The 19,775-nt window shown below is 41.9% G+C and overlaps 2 protein-coding genes across 2 annotated transcripts; both read right to left on the reverse strand.

The window, feature by feature from the left end:
• Positions 1–10,020: 10,020 nt before the first annotated feature.
• LOC134326530 (serine/threonine-protein kinase pim-2-like) lies at positions 10,021–14,561 on the reverse strand. The gene is made up of 8 exons (XM_063008703.1): positions 14,260–14,561; positions 12,203–12,578; positions 11,951–12,127; positions 11,161–11,318; positions 10,980–11,078; positions 10,738–10,824; positions 10,552–10,658; positions 10,021–10,471 (listed from the first exon to the last, which is right to left on the reverse strand). Exons 2-4 carry the CDS (start codon positions 12,537–12,539, stop codon positions 11,224–11,226), a joined length of 609 nt encoding a protein of 202 aa, XP_062864773.1. The 5' UTR covers positions 12,540–12,578; positions 14,260–14,561; the 3' UTR covers positions 10,021–10,471; positions 10,552–10,658; positions 10,738–10,824; positions 10,980–11,078; positions 11,161–11,223.
• Positions 14,230–19,071, reverse strand: LOC134326310 (uncharacterized). Its single transcript, XM_063008461.1, has 7 exons — positions 18,995–19,071; positions 18,660–18,760; positions 16,099–16,198; positions 15,876–16,014; positions 15,750–15,797; positions 15,118–15,665; positions 14,230–14,310 (listed from the first exon to the last, which is right to left on the reverse strand). Exons 2-7 carry the CDS (start codon positions 18,749–18,751, stop codon positions 14,230–14,232), a joined length of 1,008 nt encoding a protein of 335 aa, XP_062864531.1. The 5' UTR covers positions 18,752–18,760; positions 18,995–19,071.
• Positions 19,072–19,775: the final 704 nt, after the last annotated feature.

Consider the following 19,775-nt stretch of genomic DNA (forward strand, 5'->3'; position numbering starts at 1 on the left):
ACTATATGGTTAGTGGAGCTGATAGAAAAAGAGTATACATACAAAGAGGTGGTTTTAATGTTATGGCTGATCGTATATAATTTTATAACCCAAAGATTGTCCCTTGTATTTTTTGTAGATATTCAAGTGTCCACTACCATCACTGAGCCACATCTGCTTATTCACCTCTCATACATGAGTAAAAACTATGAACACTACTCTGCAGCATCTAACAGCCGGTGTAGATCATCAGCCAAGGTCACAAGATCCAGCAAGAGAGTTCTGGGTTTGATCCCCAGGTGGGGCGGTCTGGGTCCTTTGTGTTATTTGCATGTTCTCCCCATGTCCGCGTAGGTTTCATCCGGGTGCTCCGGTTTCCTCCCACAGTCCAAAGATATGCAAGTGAGGTGAATTGGAGACACTAAATTGTTCATGACTGTGTTTGATATAAACTTGTGAACTGATGACTCTTGTGTAATGAGTAACTACCGTTCCTGTCATGAATGTAACCAAAGTGTAAAACATGGTTAAAATCCTAATAAACAAACAAACAGTACTTCTTTATATTGTTTATATATATATATATATATATATATACGTATATATTAGGGCTGTCGAAGTTAACGCGATAATAACGCATTAACGCGACCTCAATTTAACGCGATTAAAAAAATTAGTGCCATTAACGCAAATTCTAGTTCATGTTGACACTTGACTGGTAGAACAAACGTTTTAATGTCGGACTTGCCACCGTTTTTCATTTGCGGTTTGTTAACATAATGTAACCGATCGTGGTAGTGATGCACTTGCATAATAAATAAATAAATACACGCTATATTCACAAGTTGTCGGGAGCAGAACACATTATTACACTTAATTAACTTCTTTTTCTGTACCGAATACCGGAAAGCTGAGTCGAGCACGTTAGTTCATGAACTATGGAAGCCCCAAAGGGTCAAAACACACTCACTTCGTGTAGAAACGTCCATCAAACCATCGTCACGATACAACCACAGACAAGTCTGATACAATAACTACGCCTTATCCCACCTAAAGCACCGCTGATCTACAATGTTTGCTGATGGAGAAATTCTAACCTACAATCTGACATTTACTGCCTAGTATGTGAGTGAATAAAACTCCCTTACAGTTTTCTCTTGTCCCAGCAGTTTTTAACATAAGTACATTTAGCATAAAATGTGTTCACCATTTTAATTGTAACATTTCACTTAAAAATCCTTGTTTTCTATAACATTTACACAGATTTTTTTTTAATGCGATTAATCGCGATTAACTATATGAAATTCTGAGATTAATCGCGATTAAAAATTGTAATCGTTTGACAGCCCTAGTATATATATAGTTTACTTTTATAATTACTATTCTTATATGCAATTATATGTTATTTTCTATATATAGTATTTATATCTTATTTATAATATTCTGATTATTATTATTATTATACTACTTGCTGCAATTATCTTAATAAAATACTTTCTGCTGCACAATCTGTAGTTAATCTGTAGCATAAATCTACTATTTTATCTATGAGGATGTGAAAGGAGAAGAAAACGGTAAATAAATAGTATCGTAGTGTTTCGGGGGCTATTCCGGCGCAGTTATGGGAGAGTCGGCGGAGATCTGGTATCCGGATTTGGGCCAGTGTATTTGGCCCGATTCTGGGCAGTCATTCAAAAAGAGTCAGAGCCGACACGGGCTGCCGGTGTTACCGGAGTGTTATTGCAAGGTTGTCTAAAGTTTTCAATAATTTAAAGGTTAGTACAAGGTTCCCTTAAGGTTTCAATAATTTTAAGGTTACGGGAACGTTAGGGGAACGTTCCCACAACTATAATGCACAACCAAACGGGAACGTTCTATTTCCGTAAAGAAAACTTTCCTGGGGAACCAAAGGGCAACCAAAATTATCCGTTCCCAGAACGTTCTGGGAACCAAAAACTAACGTTCCCGGAACGTTCTGGGAACCAAAAATTGTTAGCTGGGTCGGTTCCTGTAGTTCATTTCAAAGTCATTCAATAGAATCGGTTCGTTCGGGAACGACTCATCACTCATCACAGTAACTGTAATGTCATTACAAATATTTCACTGTAACGCGTTACATGACTTCGTTACAGATAAAAAGTAATCACGTGACTGTACCGCGTTCCCCCCAACACTGTAGCTGAGAGATACAGGGCTAATGGAGATGTTTTACTGCTAAGCTGCTGTTCAACTCCAGTCCAGTTGGTGGCGCTGGTGCGTCTTAAGTTGTTCTGCCAACCGCCATTAAACATCATAAGAAGAACAAGAAGCTGCTGTGTTTGTACTGTAGAGCCTCATCTGTAAGTAAAATATGTATTTAATTATAACCCTTATATTTCATTATAACCACATTCTAATTAATAATAAAACTAGAGTTCATAATAAAACATCACTGTGAGGATTTGAGGAGCTTTAACTAAACTTTATTGAGGAGCTTTATTTAAACACAAACTATTAGCTGCTCCGCTAACTGTTAGCATCACACATGATTCAGTACTGATGAACCGATTCATTTGAACCGATGAATCAGTGGATTGTAACGGATTCAGAGTTTATTCATTATTAAATCTCACATTTTGATATAAACGCGTCACATTTTCAGCTTGGTTTACAGTTTGTAATGTTTGATAGAAACAGCGAGTTCTTGTAGCTTTGTTTACAGGTTGGTTTACAGGTTTATAGTAAAAGTTATTATTATTATTATAAAACGGATAGTTCCGGTCCTAAAATCTGATTGGCTGAGCCGCGTTCGGCGCCGTTGTTAAAGCATATTTATTATTAAATTTAGGGCTTCTTTGATTTATTTTCTTTCTTTATTTTGTGAAAACTGTTGTATAATTAAGCAATAGAACACTTGAGGTCGTGTGTTATCACGAATAACATCACGGCTGTGATTCGGTCGCAGGCACGAGCCGAGAGTACAGTAGATCATCACAGCCGTGATGTTATTCGTGATAACACACGACCTCAAGTGTTCTATTGCTTAATTATACAACAGTTTTCACAAAATAAAGAAAGAAAATAAATCAAAGAAGCCCTAAATTTAATAATAAATATGCTTTAATATTGACAATACCTTCCGCCAAAAAGTAGTTCCACAACAGATATAAAGTTTAACACTACAAAGCAGACATTCCAAGTTGCAAAAACTCATTTCAGGGAGGTAAGAACAACAACAAGAAAAAGGTAAGAAACCTCCGAAGGGAAAAAAAGAAATAAAAAAACCTCTTGCACACACCAGAGGATATACGGTTGATAACAGAGCTCTTAGAAGCATTAAAGTTCCCTACATAGTGCGCTAGAATGTGTATCAAATCACGGATTTATGTTCGCTACACAGTGCACTAGATAGTGAATTAGACAATTGGTTATGTTCCCTATACAGTGCGATAGATTGTATATCAGATCACGGATTTAAAACGTGATCGGGAGCTGTGTCGCCTGCATGCACGTTTGTGTGTGAAGTATTATTGGAAAGAAATACAGGAGATAAACTGTTCAGTAGAGCTTTGTTTTATTGCATCCTTAAACTGAACCCACGCATACGGCATCAAGCATAACTCCGTATTCTGTGTTAACCCTTTAACGTCTTAAAGGCATATCACAACAGTGTGCATGCAGCTTGTCGTTACTGGCAACGATTATATTTAATATTTTACATTATATTTAATATGATTGTCTTGATTTTCCCCCTTGAAAAACTGCAGAAAATCCTCACAAATTTTAGAGGACTCGACAGGGTAACAAATAGGTGGATTCAGAACAGAGTTGATAGTAGTAAATAAAACTCTGTGTTTGTTACTGTGTCTAGATCTAATATTTGAAAAATAGCTTTTTCTAGCCAGCTTAGTAGCTTAATGAAAAGCAAACAGGCACTCAAGAGATACCTGAAGCCTGTCTTTCTTCCATTTCCGCTCTGCTTTCCGACACTCTTTTCTAAGGATGCGGATATTATCATTTACCCATGGCTGATTGGATTTACCCTTAGCTCACCTAGTTGTGAAGGGAGCCACAGAGTCAAGGATGGATGAACAGGTGGAGTTAAACATGGTGACCAATTCATCAGCAGTTAAATTAGATAAAGGAAGCACATTGCACCCTAGTGGGGACATCTTAAGAAAAGATTCTGAAAAAATGCTTGCTGTAGCAGAGTTTATAGGTCAATAACGACACCTTGTAGCTCTGGTGCCGGTGGCTTGCATTGGCAATGTGATATTAAAAAATACTGATTTCTGATCAGAAAACCCAACATCCTCAATTACAGTATTACTAATAAGAAAACCATAAGATAAAACAAAATCAAGAGTATGACCGAGACTATGAGTGGGGCCACTGATTGACTGTACAAGGTTAAAAGATTCTATTAGGTGCATAAATTCACTGATCATAGGTTTGTTTGGGCAACAGACATGAATATTAAAATCCCCCAGAATTAAAAGTCTGTCTGCAGTAGGTATAATCCAAGCCAAGAAGTTAGAAAATTCATTGATAAAATTACCAACCACTTTAGGTGGTGTATATATAAGAGCACAAATCAGAGGATTACTACAATCCAGTTTTATAAGCTGCACTTCAAAACTAGTAAAATGTTTGACTGAAAGAGCTTCACATTTAAAACGGTTATTAAAAACCACAGCCACACCCCCTCCCCATCCAGTGGCTCTAGGACAGCTTAAAAAGGAACAGTCCGGAGGGCACAGTTCCAGTAGAGGGCTAAATTCGTCAACACTGAGCCATGTTTCAGTTAAAAATATAAAATCCAACTGATGATTTAAGAAGAAATCTTTCAGGATAAAAGTTTTGTTCGTTCGATCTCACATTGGCCAGTGCCATTTTCATCGGGGTGTATACAGCGGCCGAGCTCGGTTCCGGGACGAGTTCTCATAGGTTTGCGAGTACCGCTTCCTCTCTTCTACGGCGAAGTGGGCTTACCCGGACAGGCCAGCTGAGTGCCGATTTGTCAGGCTAAACACACCTGAGATGAACAGGTTTGAAATCCAATGAATAGTCGCGGCCAAGATCAGGTGCAAAACTCGTGCGGCAGTGCGCACGGCTGACCAGAAGGATGGAATAGCGTTACCGTTTTGAAAATAAACAAGCTTTCTCCGGGAGCCCCTGTGAATATAACGAGGCCGGCGAAGGAGTCCAAGCTGTTTGATGACTGAAATACACGATGGAGTAGTGCAGTTGTTGAACTTCATCAGCTGGTCAGCAGAATAGTTCAACATTGTGCCGATCCCAGGAAAAACTCATCCACCGTTCGCCACCAGCCGCAGACGTCATGCGATGCACAGTAGAAAGAACAAAAGTATAAAAGAACAAATGAAAGTATCAAAAGTAACATAAAAAGAAATAGAGCCACAGGGTGTGTAAAAAGATGGAAAAAAAACCCAATAAAATACGGTAGCGGCAGCCAAATGCGCCAGCGTCCACCATCACAATGACAACCTAACAAGTGTGTATGTGTAGGGTTTGTGTCATTGTGTAGTATTTGTGTGTAGGGTTTGTCATTGTGTAGTGTTTGTGTGTAGGGTTTGTCATTGTGTAGTGTTTGTGTGTATGTGTAGGATTTATATGTGATTGTGTAAGTGTGTAGTGTTTGTATGTGATTGTGTAGTGTTTGTGTGTATGTGTGAGTTTGTGCAGTGTTTGTGTAATGTATGTGTGTGATTGTGTAGTGTTTGTGTGTATGTGTAGTGTTTGCATGTGATTGTGTAGTCTTTGTGTATGTGTAGGGTTTGTGTATGTGTAGGGTTTGTATGTGATTGTGTAGTGTTTGTGTGTATGTGTAGTGTCCAAATACTTATTTTCCACCATAATTTACAAATAAATTCTTTAAAAATCCTACAATGTGATTTCCTGGATGTTTTTTTCTCATTTTGTCTCTCATAGTTGAAGTGTACCTATGATGAAAATTACAGACCTCTCTCATCTTTCTAAGTAGGAGAACCTGCACAATCAGTGGCTGACTAAATACTTTTTGGCCCCACTGTATAGGGTTTGTGTCATTGTGTAGTGTTTGTGTGTAGGGTTTGTCATTGTGTAGTGTTTGTGTGTAGGGTTTGTCATTGTGTAGTGTTTGTGTGTATGTGTAGGATTTGTGTGTGATTGTGTAGTTTGTGTGTATGTGTGAGTTTGTGCAGTGTTTGTGTAATGTATGTGTGTGATTGTGTAGTGTTTGTGTGTATGTGTAGTGTTTGTGTAATTGTGTAGTGTTTGTGTGTTGGGTTTGTCATTGTGTAGGGTTTGTGTAGGGTTTGTATGTGATTGTGTAGTGTTTGTGTGTATGTGTGAGTTTGTGCAGTGTTTGTGTAATGTATGTGTGTGGTTGTGTAGTGTTTGTGTAATTGTGTAGTGTTTGTGTATGTGTAGGGTTTGTATGCATTTTTGTAGTTTTGTGTGTGTTTGTGTAGTGTCTGTGTGTACATGTAGGGTTTGTATGTGTTTGAATTGTGTGTTGCTGGTGTGTCTGTACTTTTTGTAAATGTGCCGTGTTTGTGGGGTGTCTCTGTTTGTGTAGTATTTGTGTGTTTGAGTAGTATTTGTGTAGTGTTTGTGTGGTGTTTGTGTGTGTTTGTGTGTGTTTGTGTAGTAGTGTGTGTTTGTGTAGTATTTGTGTGTATGTGTAGTGTCTGTTTATTTGTGCAGTGTATGTGTGTGTTTGTGGTGTTCATGTGTGTTTGTGTAGTATCTGTGTGTGTTTGTGTAGTATTTGTGTGTATTTGTGCAGTTTGTGTGTTTGTCTAGTGTCACTCTTACACACACTTAGACATACGTATAATTACACTCACACACTGTACACACAAACACACATACACACACTGTACACACAAACACTGTACACACACACACTACACAATTTGTACACACACATACACACTGTACACACACATACACACTACACACTGTACACACATACACACATACACACAAACACTGTACACACACTGTACACACACATACACACACATACACACACTGTACACACACTGTACACACATACACACACTGCACACACAATTACTGTACACACACACACACACACACTCTCTCTCTCTCTTCTATGTTAATTGGTTTATTTTGTGTTTCCTCTCCAGATGTTTGTTGGTTCACACTGGATCCAAACACAGTAAATAAAAACCTCCGTCTGTCTGAGGAGAACAAAGTGGTGACCTGCAGTAGAACATTACAGTCGTATCCTGATCATCCAGATAGATTTAATTATTACTGGCAGGTTGTGTGTAGAGAGAGTGTGAGTGGACGCTGTTACTGGGAGGTTGAGTTGAGTGGGGATGATGGGGTTTATATAGCAGTGTCATATAAAAGCATCAGCAGGAAGGGAGGTGGTGTTGAGTGTTTGTTTGGACGTAATGATCAGTCCTGGAGTTTAGAGTGTTCTCCATCCAGATTTCTATTCAGGCACAATAAGAAAGAGACTAAAATTCCCATAATGCCGAGTTCTTCTAGAATAGGAGTGTATGTGGATTATGAAGCAGGAACTCTGTCCTTCTACAGCGTCTCTGATACAATGAAGCTCCTCCACAGAGTTCAGACCACGTTCACTCAGCTCCTCTACCCGGGGTTTTATCTTTATTCAGGATCAGTGAAACTGTCAGATTGAACAAATTAAATGTAAAATTTACATGAAAGTGTAACATTAAACTGTTTGAGTGGTTTTAGAATCTGTGAGGCAGTGATACATTTATGAAGATTTTCTTTTTAATGAGGAAACATTTCAAGACATTTAAAATATATAATAAATACAGTGCTGTAAAAAAAGTATTTGCCCCTTTCCTGATTTTTTTTTCTTTTCTTAAATATTTATCATCTAAATGATTCAGATATTAAAACTAAATTAAATAAAAGACAAACTGAATATTTAAAACATAAAAGAGAAAATTTGTGTACATTACAAAATGGTAAATGTGATCATTTTCCCTTTAAACTTCTTTCTTCCCAAGTCTCTTACAACCCCAAATCAGAAAAAGTTGGGACAGTATGGAAAATGCAAATAAGATAATGCAAATAATGCTTTTCTATTAAAATAAAGATTTTAATTTGGCTTTTTCAGTTTAGCTAACAATAAATGCAGTACAAGGAGACCTTTTATTTTCAAAGGCAGTTTAGGTTATTTGATGATTATTTTTTTAAATATTTATTTGTTCTTTCCTATGTACCAGAAAAGTCATCATTGCTGCCTGCAACACCTTACAAAACAACTTTTTCTTGCTAATGTGATGTTGTAATAAATCCAAAATAAATGCCTTAGATGACATAGACTGCTCCCCCCAAGATCAGCTGATACTTCAGTTCTTACTACAGTAAAAACACATTGAACTGACTTTTGAAGGGAAGTTCAAAATGTTGTACAGACATCGTCGCCATCTAGTGGTGCTAGAAATAATTTACAGCTTGTTGCTTGGGTCCAGATTTGTGACAATATTATTATAATTATTATTGTTATTATTATTTTTATTTTATTATAATAATTAATTGTTGCTGTTGGGTTTGTTGCTGTAGGTTTACATTGCTGTCTTCAGGATTTCCTCTTTAGTGATATTTCATGTTAATAGCTGTTCTGATCTAAAAGATGCTGCTGCCTTTGACCTTTAAAACTGAGAAGTGATTTGTGAGATAATTAAAATAAGTGAAATGTTTATTTTGTTCTTTGGTTTCATATTAATTGTACAAACATTTGTTTTATGCAACTTTAAACCTGTAATAAAAATGAACATTTTAAATGTGTCTTTATTTGCTTTAACTAAGTTAAAGTTTTTTAACAGGGACAAAAATGACAGTTTGTGTAGCAGGGCTGGACACGTAAGTAAAATGTTTTTATAAAGCTATAAAACTACTTCCACTGACCAAAGTACACAGATCTCACACTTGTCAGAGACAACGTTTGAAGCCTAGATCAATAGGACCTGCTAGTTAGAGAAGGATCACTTGTTTGTTAGATGAAGTCCAAAAGTGTGGGTGGCCCGTACGGGGATTGAACCCATTAGCTTGGCATTATTAGCACCACGTTCTAAACAACTGAGCTAACTGGCCAGTTCATCTATTCTACACTAAACTTTAATTCAATTTATATTTTTAGCAAGAGAAATAACTCATATCAGCATTTTATAAAGGCTTTCCCAAAGCATTAACAAATTAAGACGCGTCCTGGAGCAGCTGAGGTAAACACTACAGACTTCTCTATATTACCTGATTACAGTTTTACCTCACTCACTTTTAATCACTTCATTTTCTTTATTCTTTCACACTATTGTAAATTGTTCTACACTAACACACCATGTCAGTGTCACTGCAGTGCTGAGAATGATCCACCACCTAAATAATACCTGCTCTGTGGTGGTCCTGACCATTGAAAAACAGAGTAAAAGCAGGTAGAAAAATAGATGGACTACAGTCAGTAATTGTAGTACTACAAAGTGCTCCTATATGGTAAGCGGAGCTGATAAAATGGACTACACTGATCATCCATAATATTAAAACCACCTCCTTGTTTCTATACTCACTGTCCACTGTGTAGTGTTAACTGAACAGAGATCTGAACACAGTTGTGTAGTGTGAACTTGGTATTAGTGGTGAAGGTACTGGGCTAGCAATCAAAAGGTTGTCGGTTCAAGCCACACCACTGACGACTTGTCACTGTTCGGTCCCTGAGCAAGGCTCTTAAACATCAATTACTAGAACTGTGATAAGTGTAAGTATAAAATAGGAGCAGTAATTTGGTTCTTTGCCTTGTAGAGCTTCTTTTCTTCAAGTGTCTGGACACCTTTACTTCCTCTGTATTGTGTCCACATTCCAGTTCCCAGTTTGTTCCCACATCTCACAACTCAAATTCCCTCAAAATAAAGAGCAGCATGGAGAGCAACTGTAACTTTAATCTTCTATAAACCTTTCACTCTTATTCTGCCTCCATCCCAACTGTTTATAGCAATCAGTGAAATCATTGGAAATCTTTTCCTTTAGAGAATAAAGACGCCAGAGAATGAATGAATCACAGTTTCTTCTTTTTTTTATTAAATTTTTACAGAACATCAGCTTTTTACAGATCTGGATCTGGTCCACAAAGTCATCCGGGCGTTGTCCTGATGTAAAGACGTCGTCTTAATGGCAGCACGTCTATCAGAAATCCCAATACATGCTTCCACATCAGAGGTATCTTCACATGTCGCCCATGTCTTGGGTCCTTACGCACCTCCACAGGTACAGAAACTGTGAACACACATTAAAAACACTTAAACCACCAGACCTGCATCCCTGACAGTTAAATAAAGGTTCTAATCAAGGTTGGCCTTTAGACGTCATCTGTTTCCAGCCTTTCATGAAACCATCGGAGGCTCCGCCATAAAAGCATCTCCAGTGCAGCAGCCAGGGCTTCAGGTTCTGTGTACAAAGACTCGTCCAGAGTGAAGATTTCATCCAGGAAGCTCAGCATCTCAGTCTGAGAGAGAAACAGAAGAAATAACAGATTACTAGCAGACAGTTCTATTCAAGATCATTCATGGTGTAAAGAACACACACCTGAAGATGGAATAAATAACACGTTCAGTCTATCTGGGCGTAACACACGAATAGATGAGAGCAATCAGCCGGTCCAGAAAGAGCCTTCGTCTCCGGTACTGCGTCAACTAAACAATGGTGTGTTTAACTACACTTGTAGGGCAGCACAGATTAATTTTAGACTCTATAGAGCACAGACTCTCTTACTGAGATGATCTGATCCACCGTCGCTCTTCCCAGAATTCCCAGCAGCACCAGCTCAAAGACGATGTCTATAAAGTTGACGTGCTGGATCTGTGAGTAAAAGGAAAATAGATTTTCTATTAGAACGGTAGGACTGTGGTTCTGACTGATGGCTTAGTCGCTATGGGTAACCGCATGGGTGGCATCCGGCAGTCGACACATATAGTAGTAAATATAGTACCAGTTTCAGACTGAGTCAAACTCACCCCGATCTGTGTCAGCTCCACTTCGGCCCACATCCGATTAGTACGATTCTCCAGCATCTGTATCAGCCGGTCGTACCTTTGCTGGAAGACGCGCAGATCCTAGGAGAGAAACGCTCAAGACGTTATTAAATCATTCGTACATCACTTGAATTATTTGATACGTGTTTTTCTGCCGTGTTACCCTCTTTTTTGCAGCCGCCAGTATGAGTGTAAAGATCTACACCGTCTGGACCTAGTCTTCCGGTTACTCATCAAACCACCCATGCAGGAGGATCTGCCCGAGGGTGAGACGCTTGCTGGGCTTCTTCTTGAGGCATTGTTCGATCAGATGGCAGCAGGCTGGCGAGTGCGACAATGCAGATTTAAATTATACGGTGTTTAGATCTGAAGAAGATACACCGATCAGGCATAACATTATGACCACCTTCCTAATAACGTGGCCTCCATTGATCGGACTCGTTTGTCCAGCACATCCCACGGACGCTCGGTTGAATCGAGATCTGGGGAATCCATGGAAGAGTGGACATGGTCCTCAAATGCTACGTGTCAGAGCTACGTGTCAGGAGCTACGTGTCAGGAGCTACGTGTCAGAGTGACCCAACCCAAAGTTTCCCAGCAGAATGTTGGCAGAACTTCTTCCCATAGTGCATCCTGGTGCCATGTGTTCCCCCAGGTGAGCGACGTGGACAGGGGTCACCATGGGCATCCTTACTGGTCTGCTGCTACCTTTGAGCTACAGGAACTCTTCTGCTGGATCGGGCCACACATGCATCAGCGAGCCTTGGCTGCCCATGACCCTGTCACTGGTTTACCACTCTACCCTCCCTGGACCACCCCACAAGAGCTGCAGATTTGGAGATACTCAGACCCAGTCATTTATCCATCACGATTCGCTCCTTGATAGTCACTTCACCTAATAATGTTATGCCTGGTCAGCGTAATTGCAGGTCTTAATGTATATATTTCCTTACCATTAGACACACCAGGTTTGAACACTAGACGCCCTTTGGTGATCTCCTTCCTAGACCGAAATGGCAGGCGTCCACAAACCAAGAAAAACAGCAGTACGCCCAGACTCCAGACGGTCGCAGGGCAGCCATAGTACTTCTGCTTGGTTATCCACTCGGGTGGCGAGTATTCCCACGTGCCTACACGAACAAAGAAGACAAACTAGTACCCAAAGTCCAAACCAAAGTACCCGTCCCTCATTGGTGCACAGTTACCTGAATATGTGTAGTACGGAGTGTCCCTCAACAGGTCGCCGCATCCGAAGTCGATCAGCTTCACCTCCAGCGTCTCCGTGTTCAGAAGGACATTCTGGCGCTTAATGTCCCTGTGCAAGACACCGCGATCCCGGCAGTGGAGCACCGCCAGGACAACCTGCCGCATTACATGCCGGGCAAACTGCATCCTCAGCCTACCCTTCTTGCGCATCAGCTGGTAGAGGTCTACGCAGGGGACGGGCCGCTCCAGGATCAGGATGCAGCGCTCGGGCGTGTCGAACCACTCCAGGAGCTTCAGCACGTACGGGTTGGCGGGCGGCCTGGACACCATGCGCATCAGGGCCACCTCGACGGGGAGTAACTCTGTCTCGCCGGGCTGATGGTAGAAGAGACAAGAACAAATGATTTAATGTACAGTGTATCACAAAAGTGAGTACACCCCTCACATTTCTGCAAATATTTTATTATATCTTTTCATGGGACAACACTATAGACATGAAACTTGGATATAAGTTAGAGTAGTCAGTGTACAACTTGTATAGCAGTGTAGATTTACTGTCTTCTGAAAATAACTCAACACACAGCCATTAATGTCTAAATGGCTGGCAACATAAGTGAGTACACCCCACAGTGAACATGTCCAAATTGTGCCCAAAGTGTCAATATTTTGTGTGACCATCATTATTATCCAGCACTGCCTTAACCCTCCTGGGCATGGAATTCACCAGAGCTGCACAGGTTGCTACTGGAATCCTCTTTCACTCCTTCATGATGACATCACGGAGCTGGTGGATGTTAGACACCTTGTGCTCCTCCACCTTCCACTTGAGGATGCGCCACAGGTGCTCAATTGGGTTTAGTCCATCACCTTTACCTTCAGCTTCCTCAGCAAGGCAGTTGTCATCTTGGAGGTTGTGTTTGGGGTCGTTATCCTGTTGGAAAACTGCCATGAGGCCCAGTTTTCAAAGGGAGGGGATCATGCTCTGTTTCAGAATGTCACAGTACATGTTGGAATTCATGTTTCCCTCAATGAACTGCAGCTCCCCAGTGCCAGCAACACTCATGCAGCCCAAGACCATGATGCTACCACCACCATGCTTGACTGTAGGCAAGATACAGTTGTCTTGGTACTTCTTACCAGGGCGCCGCCACACATGCTGGACACCATCTGAGCCAAACAAGTATATCTTGGTCTCGTCAGACCACAGGGCATTCCAGTAATCCATGTTCTTGGACTGCTTGTCTTCAGCAAACTGTTTGCTGGCTTTCTTGTGCGTCAGCTTCCTTCTGGGATGACGACCATGCAGACCGAGTTGATGCAGTGTGCGGCGTATGGTCTGAGCACAGACAGGCTGACCTCCCACGTCTTCAACCTCTGCAGCAATGCTGGCAGCACTCATGTGTCTATTTTTTAAAGCCAACCTCTGGATATGACGCCTAACACGTGGACTCAACTTCTTTGGTCGACCCTGGCGAAGCCTGTTCCGAGTGGAACCTGTCCTGGAAAACCGCTGTATGACCTTGGCCACCATGCTGTAGCTCAGTTTCAGGGTGTTAGCAATCTTCTTATAGCCCAGGCCATCTTTGTGGAGAGCAACAATTCTATTTCTCACATCCTCAGAGAGTTCTTTGCCATGAGGTGCCATGTTGAATATCCAGTGGCCAGTATGAGAGAATTGTACCCAAAACACCAAATTTAACAGCCCTGCTCCCCATTTACACCTGGGACCTTGACACATGACACCAGGGAGGGACAACGACACATTTGGGCACAATTTGGACATGTTCACTGTGGGGTGTACTCACTTATGTTGCCAGCTATTTAGACATTAATGGCTGTGTGTTGAGTTATTTTCAGAAGACAGTAAATCTACACTGCTATACAAGCTGTACACTGACTACTCTAAGTTATATCCAAGTTTCATGTCTATAGTGTTGTCCCATGAAAAGATATAATGAAATATTTGCAGAAATGTGAGGGGTGTACTCACTTTTGTGATACACTGTATATCCAGTCTATACGGTATTTACTTCATCTGAAAGGTAAAGTCACTTACAATCCTGGTAAATCTGAGGTCCTCATCCTTCACCACGTATTTGATGGCAACCTAAACACACACAAGTAAACGATCATTAGTAGATTTTTAATACAAGGGTTGGGAGAGACTCGATAAGGTCCTAGTAGGTCGCCATGGGTGTCTGGAGCCGTGCTGACTGCATTTGCTCAAGGCGCTCCTTAGGGTTCAAGTCTGGGAAGCCAGCTCACGAAATGAGACCTTCTTCAGGAGTAACTCGGACCACCGACACGTGGACTCCACGAGACATCCAAAGGCATCCCGTGGTATCCGGTATCAGGGACTCAGATCTTCTTAGTGTGCATCCCGGGTTTGTCTGAATAATGTCCCGGTAGGTTGTAGGGAGGATCCTGGGGAGGATCTGTAGATTGGAACAAAGGGAATTCAGGGGGAAGGGTACTCGGAAGCCCCCGTGACCCTATAAGGTCCTGGAAGGTTGTCACAGGTATCTGGAGCAAAGGGAGGATCCAGGGGAGGATCCGTAGAGCCAACACGACCATCAAGGAGGTCCCATAGATGCTCAATTGGGTTCAAGTCTGGGACCAAAGGGAATTCAGGGGGCCAGGGTGGTACTCGGAAGTCCCCGTGACCCAATAAGGTCCTGGAAGGTCGTTGCAGGTATCTGGAGACATAGGAGGACCCAGGGGAGGATCCATTGAGCCAACACGACAATTCGAGGTGGGTTCAAGTCTGTAGAATTAGAGGGCCTGGGCCTGGGTCATGCTCTTCTAGCCATGCTGGAAGATCCCATCCATCCCACTGAGTCCTGATAGGTCGTCACAAGTATCTGCAGCCATAGGAGGACCAAGGGGAGGATCAACACAGCAAACTGATACTCACCTGGTTCCCGTCCACCTTATGGATGCCTTCGTAGACCGAACCGCAGCCTCCCTTTCCCAGCAGCTCTCCAACAGTGTATTGGCTCTCAAAGCTGTTCGGGTTCGTGTCGGTCGTCACCTCCTCTTGACGTCCTCCATCGGTGGTTTCTCCTTCAGCAGGTTCTCCTTTAGCGGGTTCTCTTTCACCGGTTTCTCCTTTAGTGGTTTCTTCCTTAGCGGTCTTTCCTTCACCGGGTTCTCCTTCAGCAGGTTCTCCTTTAGCGGTTTCTCCTTTAGTGGTTTTTCCTTCACCGGGTTCTCCTTCACCGGGTTCTCCTTCACCGGTTTCTCCTTTAGTGGTTTCTTCTTTAGCGGTTTCTCCTTCACCAGGTTCTTCTTCAGCGGGTTCTCCTTCACCGGTTTCTCCTTTAGTGGTTTTTCCTTCACTAGGTTCTCCTTCACCGGGTTCTCCTTCACCGGTTTCTCCTTTAGTGGTTTCTTCTTTAGTGGTTTCTCCTTCACCGGGATCTCCTTCAGCAGGTTCTTCCTCAGCAGGTTCTCCTTCAGCATCTTCAACACAAGTATCACCAATGATGCTTCATGGGCTCATGTAGACCAAAAATAAGGGTCCAAATAAAGGTTCGGCATACTCACTCTTGTTCTCGGGAGCATCGCAGACGACTTCTCCAGAACTGATCCCACCTATGAAGCCCAAGGGTTAATTACATAGTCACTACAGTTCAATAGTGTCGGACTTGAATGTGGTGGTGTTAAGGTTACCTGGAGCTTTAGAAGACGCCCGCGGTCCCTGGGAGTCTGTCTGCTCGCTCGAGTCTGAGTCCTCCAACTGAATCTCCCCGTCCACTAACGTCTTACTGGAGTCTGATTTCGAATCGTCCTCGTACCCGTCTGATTCCTCCTGATTCAGACGCATTAAACTGGTGTTACAGAGCCGAGAACCGAACCCCTCCCCTCCCGGAGTATAGTGGTGATGATAATTCACCTCGCTCTTGACTGTTCCTTCTTCTCTCTCAGTCAGGTTCTGAATGGCGCTGATCCACGCCCGTCTACCTGCCTCACAGTCGGCCTGGAACGTACAGCTCCTGTACACACACGGTGATAGATACAGATTATATAGGATGCAGACAGACAGACAGATTGAGTAGATAGATAAACAGATAGATAGACAGACATTGAGACAGACAAATGGATAGAAAGATAGATAAATAGTCTGTCTATTGATCTGTCTTTTGATAATCTATCTGTCTGTCTATCAATTATCTTCTTGTCTATCTGTCTATTCATATGTCTATCTAGAATCTGTCTGTCTGTTTATGGAACATCTGTCTGTTTGTCTATTGATCATCTATCTAGCTGTCTGTCTATCTATCTATCTGTCTGTCTGACTATCTATTTGTCTGGCTAATATTTGTCTGTCTGTCTGTCTGTCTGTCTGTCTGTCTGTCTGTCTGTCTATTAATTACAGTGGGGCCAAATAGTATTTACTCAGCCACTGATTGTGCAGGTTCTCCTACTTAGAAAGGTGAGAGAGGTCTGTAATTTTCATCATAGGTACACTTCAACTATGAGAAACAAAATGAGAAAAAAAAAATCCAGGAAATCACATTGTAGGATTTTTAAAGAATTTATTTGTAAATTATGGTGGAAAATAAGTATTTGGTCAATAACAAAAGTTCAACTCAATACTTTGTAACATAACCTTTGTTGGCAATGACAGAGGCCAAACGTTTCCTGTAAGTCTTCACCAGGTTTGCACACACTGTAGCTGCTATTTTGGCCCATTCCTCCATGCAGATCTCCTCTAGAGCAGTGATGTTTTGGGGCAACACAGACTTTAAACTCCCTCCACAAATTTTCTATGGGGTTGAGGTCTGGAGACGGGCTAGGCCACTTCAGGACCTTGAAATGCTTTTTACGGAGCCACTCCTTCGTTGCCCGAGCGCTGTGTTTGGGATCATTGTCATGCTGGAAGACCCAGCCACATTCCATCTTCAATGCTCTCACTGATGGAAGGAGGTTTTGGCTTAAAATCTCACGATACATGGCCCCGTTCATTCTTCCCTTAACACGGATCAGTCGTCCTGTCCCCTTTGCAGAAAAACAGCCCCAAAGCATGATGTTTCCACCCCCATGCTTCACAGTAGGTATGGTGCAACTCAGGATTCTGCTTCCTCCAAACACGACGAGTTGAGTTTTTACCAAAAAGTTCCATTTTGGTTTCATCTGACCACATGATATTCTCCCAATCCTCTTCTGGATCATCCAAATGCTCTCTGGCAAACTTCAGACGGGCCTGGACATGTACTGGCTTAAGCAGGGGGACACGCCTGAAACTGCAGGATTTGAGTACTTCTCGACGTAGTGTGTTACTGATGGTAGCCTTTGTTAATTTGGTCCCAGCTCTCTGCAGGTCATTCATCAGGTCCCTCCGTGTAGTTCTGGCATTTTTGCTCACCGTTCTCATGATTATTTTGACCCCACGGGATGAGCCCCAGATCGAGGAAGATTATCAATGGTCTTGTATGTCTTCCATTTTCTTACAATTGCTCCCACAGTTGATTTATTCACACCAACCTGCTTGCCTATTGTAGATTCACTCTTCCCAGCCTGGTGCAGGTCTACAATTTTCTTTGGTCTTGGCCATGGTTGAGTTTGGAGTCTGACTGTTTGAGGCTGTGTACAGGTGTATTTTATACAGATAACAAGGTCAAACAGGTGCCATTAATACAGGTAACGAGTGGAGGACAGAAGAGCTTCTTAAAGAAGAAGTTACAGGTCTGTGAGAGCCAGAAATCTTGCTTGTTTGTTTTTGACCAAATACTTATTTTCCACCATAATTTACAAATAAATTCTTTAAAAATCCTACAATGTGATTTCCTGGATTTTTTTTTTCTCATTTTGTCTCTCATAGTTGAAGTGTAGCTATGATGAAAATTACAGACCTCTCTCATCTTTCTAAGTAGGAGAACCTGCACAATCAGTGGCTGACTAAATACTTTTTGGCCCCACTGTATCTATTTATCTATAATCTGTCTTCTTGTCTATCAGTCTATCCATCTGTCTATCTAGCATCTATCTGTCTGTCTGTTTATTGGTCATCTGTCTGTCTGTCTGTCTGTCTATCTATCAATTATCTTGTCTATATATCTATTGTCTGTGTATTGATCATCTATCTGGCTGTCTCTCTGTCTATTTGTCTGTCTGACTATTTGTATGTCTAATATGTGTCTATCTGTCTATTGATCATCTGTGTCTGTCTATTGATCATCTGTCTGTCTATTGGTTATCTGTCTGTCTGTCTATTGATCATCTATCTGTCTGTCTGCCTATCTATCTGTCTATTGATCATCTGTCTGTCTGTCTATTGATCATCTGTCTGTCTATTGGTTATCTGTCTGTCTGTCTATTGATCATCTATCTGTCTGTCTGCCTATCTATATGTCTATTGATCATCTATCTGTCTGTCTATTGATCATCTGTCTGTCTGTCTATTGATTATCTGTCTATCTGTCTATCTATCTGTGATTATAGATCTGGACTTACCTTGTGGGCGTGACCACCCGGAAGCAGAAGCGTCGCCCGGCGTCCTCGCAGCTCTGGACCGAACAGCGCTGCAGGTCTTCAGCCAGCACCATGAAGTCACGCTGGGGGAATAGAACATAAAACCTTCTTATTTATACAGTTGATGATATAAATGCCGGTGAAATCATCCCAGACGTAAACATGACGGGGGTGGTTTGGGACACAGCCCGGCACAGAAGTCGACTTCTGCTGTAATGCGCCCGAATGATGAGGGGCGTATGGCCGCGGTACATTATGGGTATTTCACAGAGTCCAGGAAAGAGCTGATTTGGATCATATAAAGTCATGTGACCTACCTTAAACCTCTTCTTGTAAAGAAGCTGATTGTTCTGTATGATGAACCACCGCCTGCAGAGATCAAACACATCGTGTATATATATATATATAATATTGAGTGTATATATATAATATTGAGTTTATAGATATAATGTGTGTCTATGTATATAATATTAAGTGTATAAATATAATAGTGTATATATATAATGTTGAGTGTATAGATATATAATTCCTAATATATAGACTAAGCATCAGTGTACAGACCTGTTCCAGGTTTTAAACACACTCCTGGTCCTCTTAAACAGAAACCCCTCCATCAGGAGCGCTTCCTCGGCCTCCGCACCGCCCCCGTGACCCGGGTCGCCCCCGGAGGACACCCGGGGAGGCGCCCCGCAACACAGCACACGCAGAAACCTCTGTCTCAGAGAAGCAGCCATCGTAAATGAGGAGAAAATCAAAATGCTGCTGCTGAAGAGCACAGGTCCACATTGTGATGTCACAGCGTTCCGAGGGAGCAGAGTGAATTTACCTTTACCATATATGGGCATGACTGGATTCATGTGACTGCACATATACTGACTTGATTTCCACTGTGGGACGGCTTCTGGAGGGTCCTGGGTTTGATTACCGGAAAGAATTTGCATGTTCTCCCCATGTCCTGGGGGTAAAGGGGTACCCTAGGTATAAGTGTGTTTGTTTAGGTGTGTCTGGCAACCTGTCCAGAGTGGTTTGTTAATTCCACACAGTGAATCACACCCCATACCATGACACACCCTGGTACTGGTACTGACACACCCCCAT

The sequence above is a fragment of the Trichomycterus rosablanca genome, chromosome 14 (assembly GCF_030014385.1).
Source record: "Trichomycterus rosablanca isolate fTriRos1 chromosome 14, fTriRos1.hap1, whole genome shotgun sequence".
NCBI classification, from domain to species: domain Eukaryota; kingdom Metazoa; phylum Chordata; class Actinopteri; order Siluriformes; family Trichomycteridae; genus Trichomycterus; species Trichomycterus rosablanca.

Excerpts from the sequence above, each read along its gene's own strand:
- LOC134326530 (XM_063008703.1), bottom strand. The coding sequence starts at position 12,539 with ATGCGCATGGTGTCCAGGCCGCCCGCCAACCCGTACGTGCTGAAGCTC. Across the intron at positions 12,128-12,202 it reads TCCGTACTACACATATTCAG|GCACGTGGGAATACTCGCCA; the intron begins GTAACTGTGCAC and ends TTGTTCGTGTAG. Across the intron at positions 11,319-11,950 it reads CAAACCTGGTGTGTCTAATG|CCTGCTGCCATCTGATCGAA; the intron begins GTAAGGAAATAT and ends CGCACTCGCCAG.
- LOC134326310 (XM_063008461.1), bottom strand. The coding sequence starts at position 18,751 with ATGGTGCTGGCTGAAGACCTGCAGCGCTGTTCGGTCCAGAGCTGCGAG. Across the intron at positions 16,015-16,098 it reads AAGGAACAGTCAAGAGCGAG|GAGGAATCAGACGGGTACGA; the intron begins GTGAATTATCAT and ends CGTCTGAATCAG. Across the intron at positions 14,311-15,117 it reads ATAAGGTGGACGGGAACCAG|GTTGCCATCAAATACGTGGT; the intron begins GTGAGTATCAGT and ends GTGTGTGTTTAG.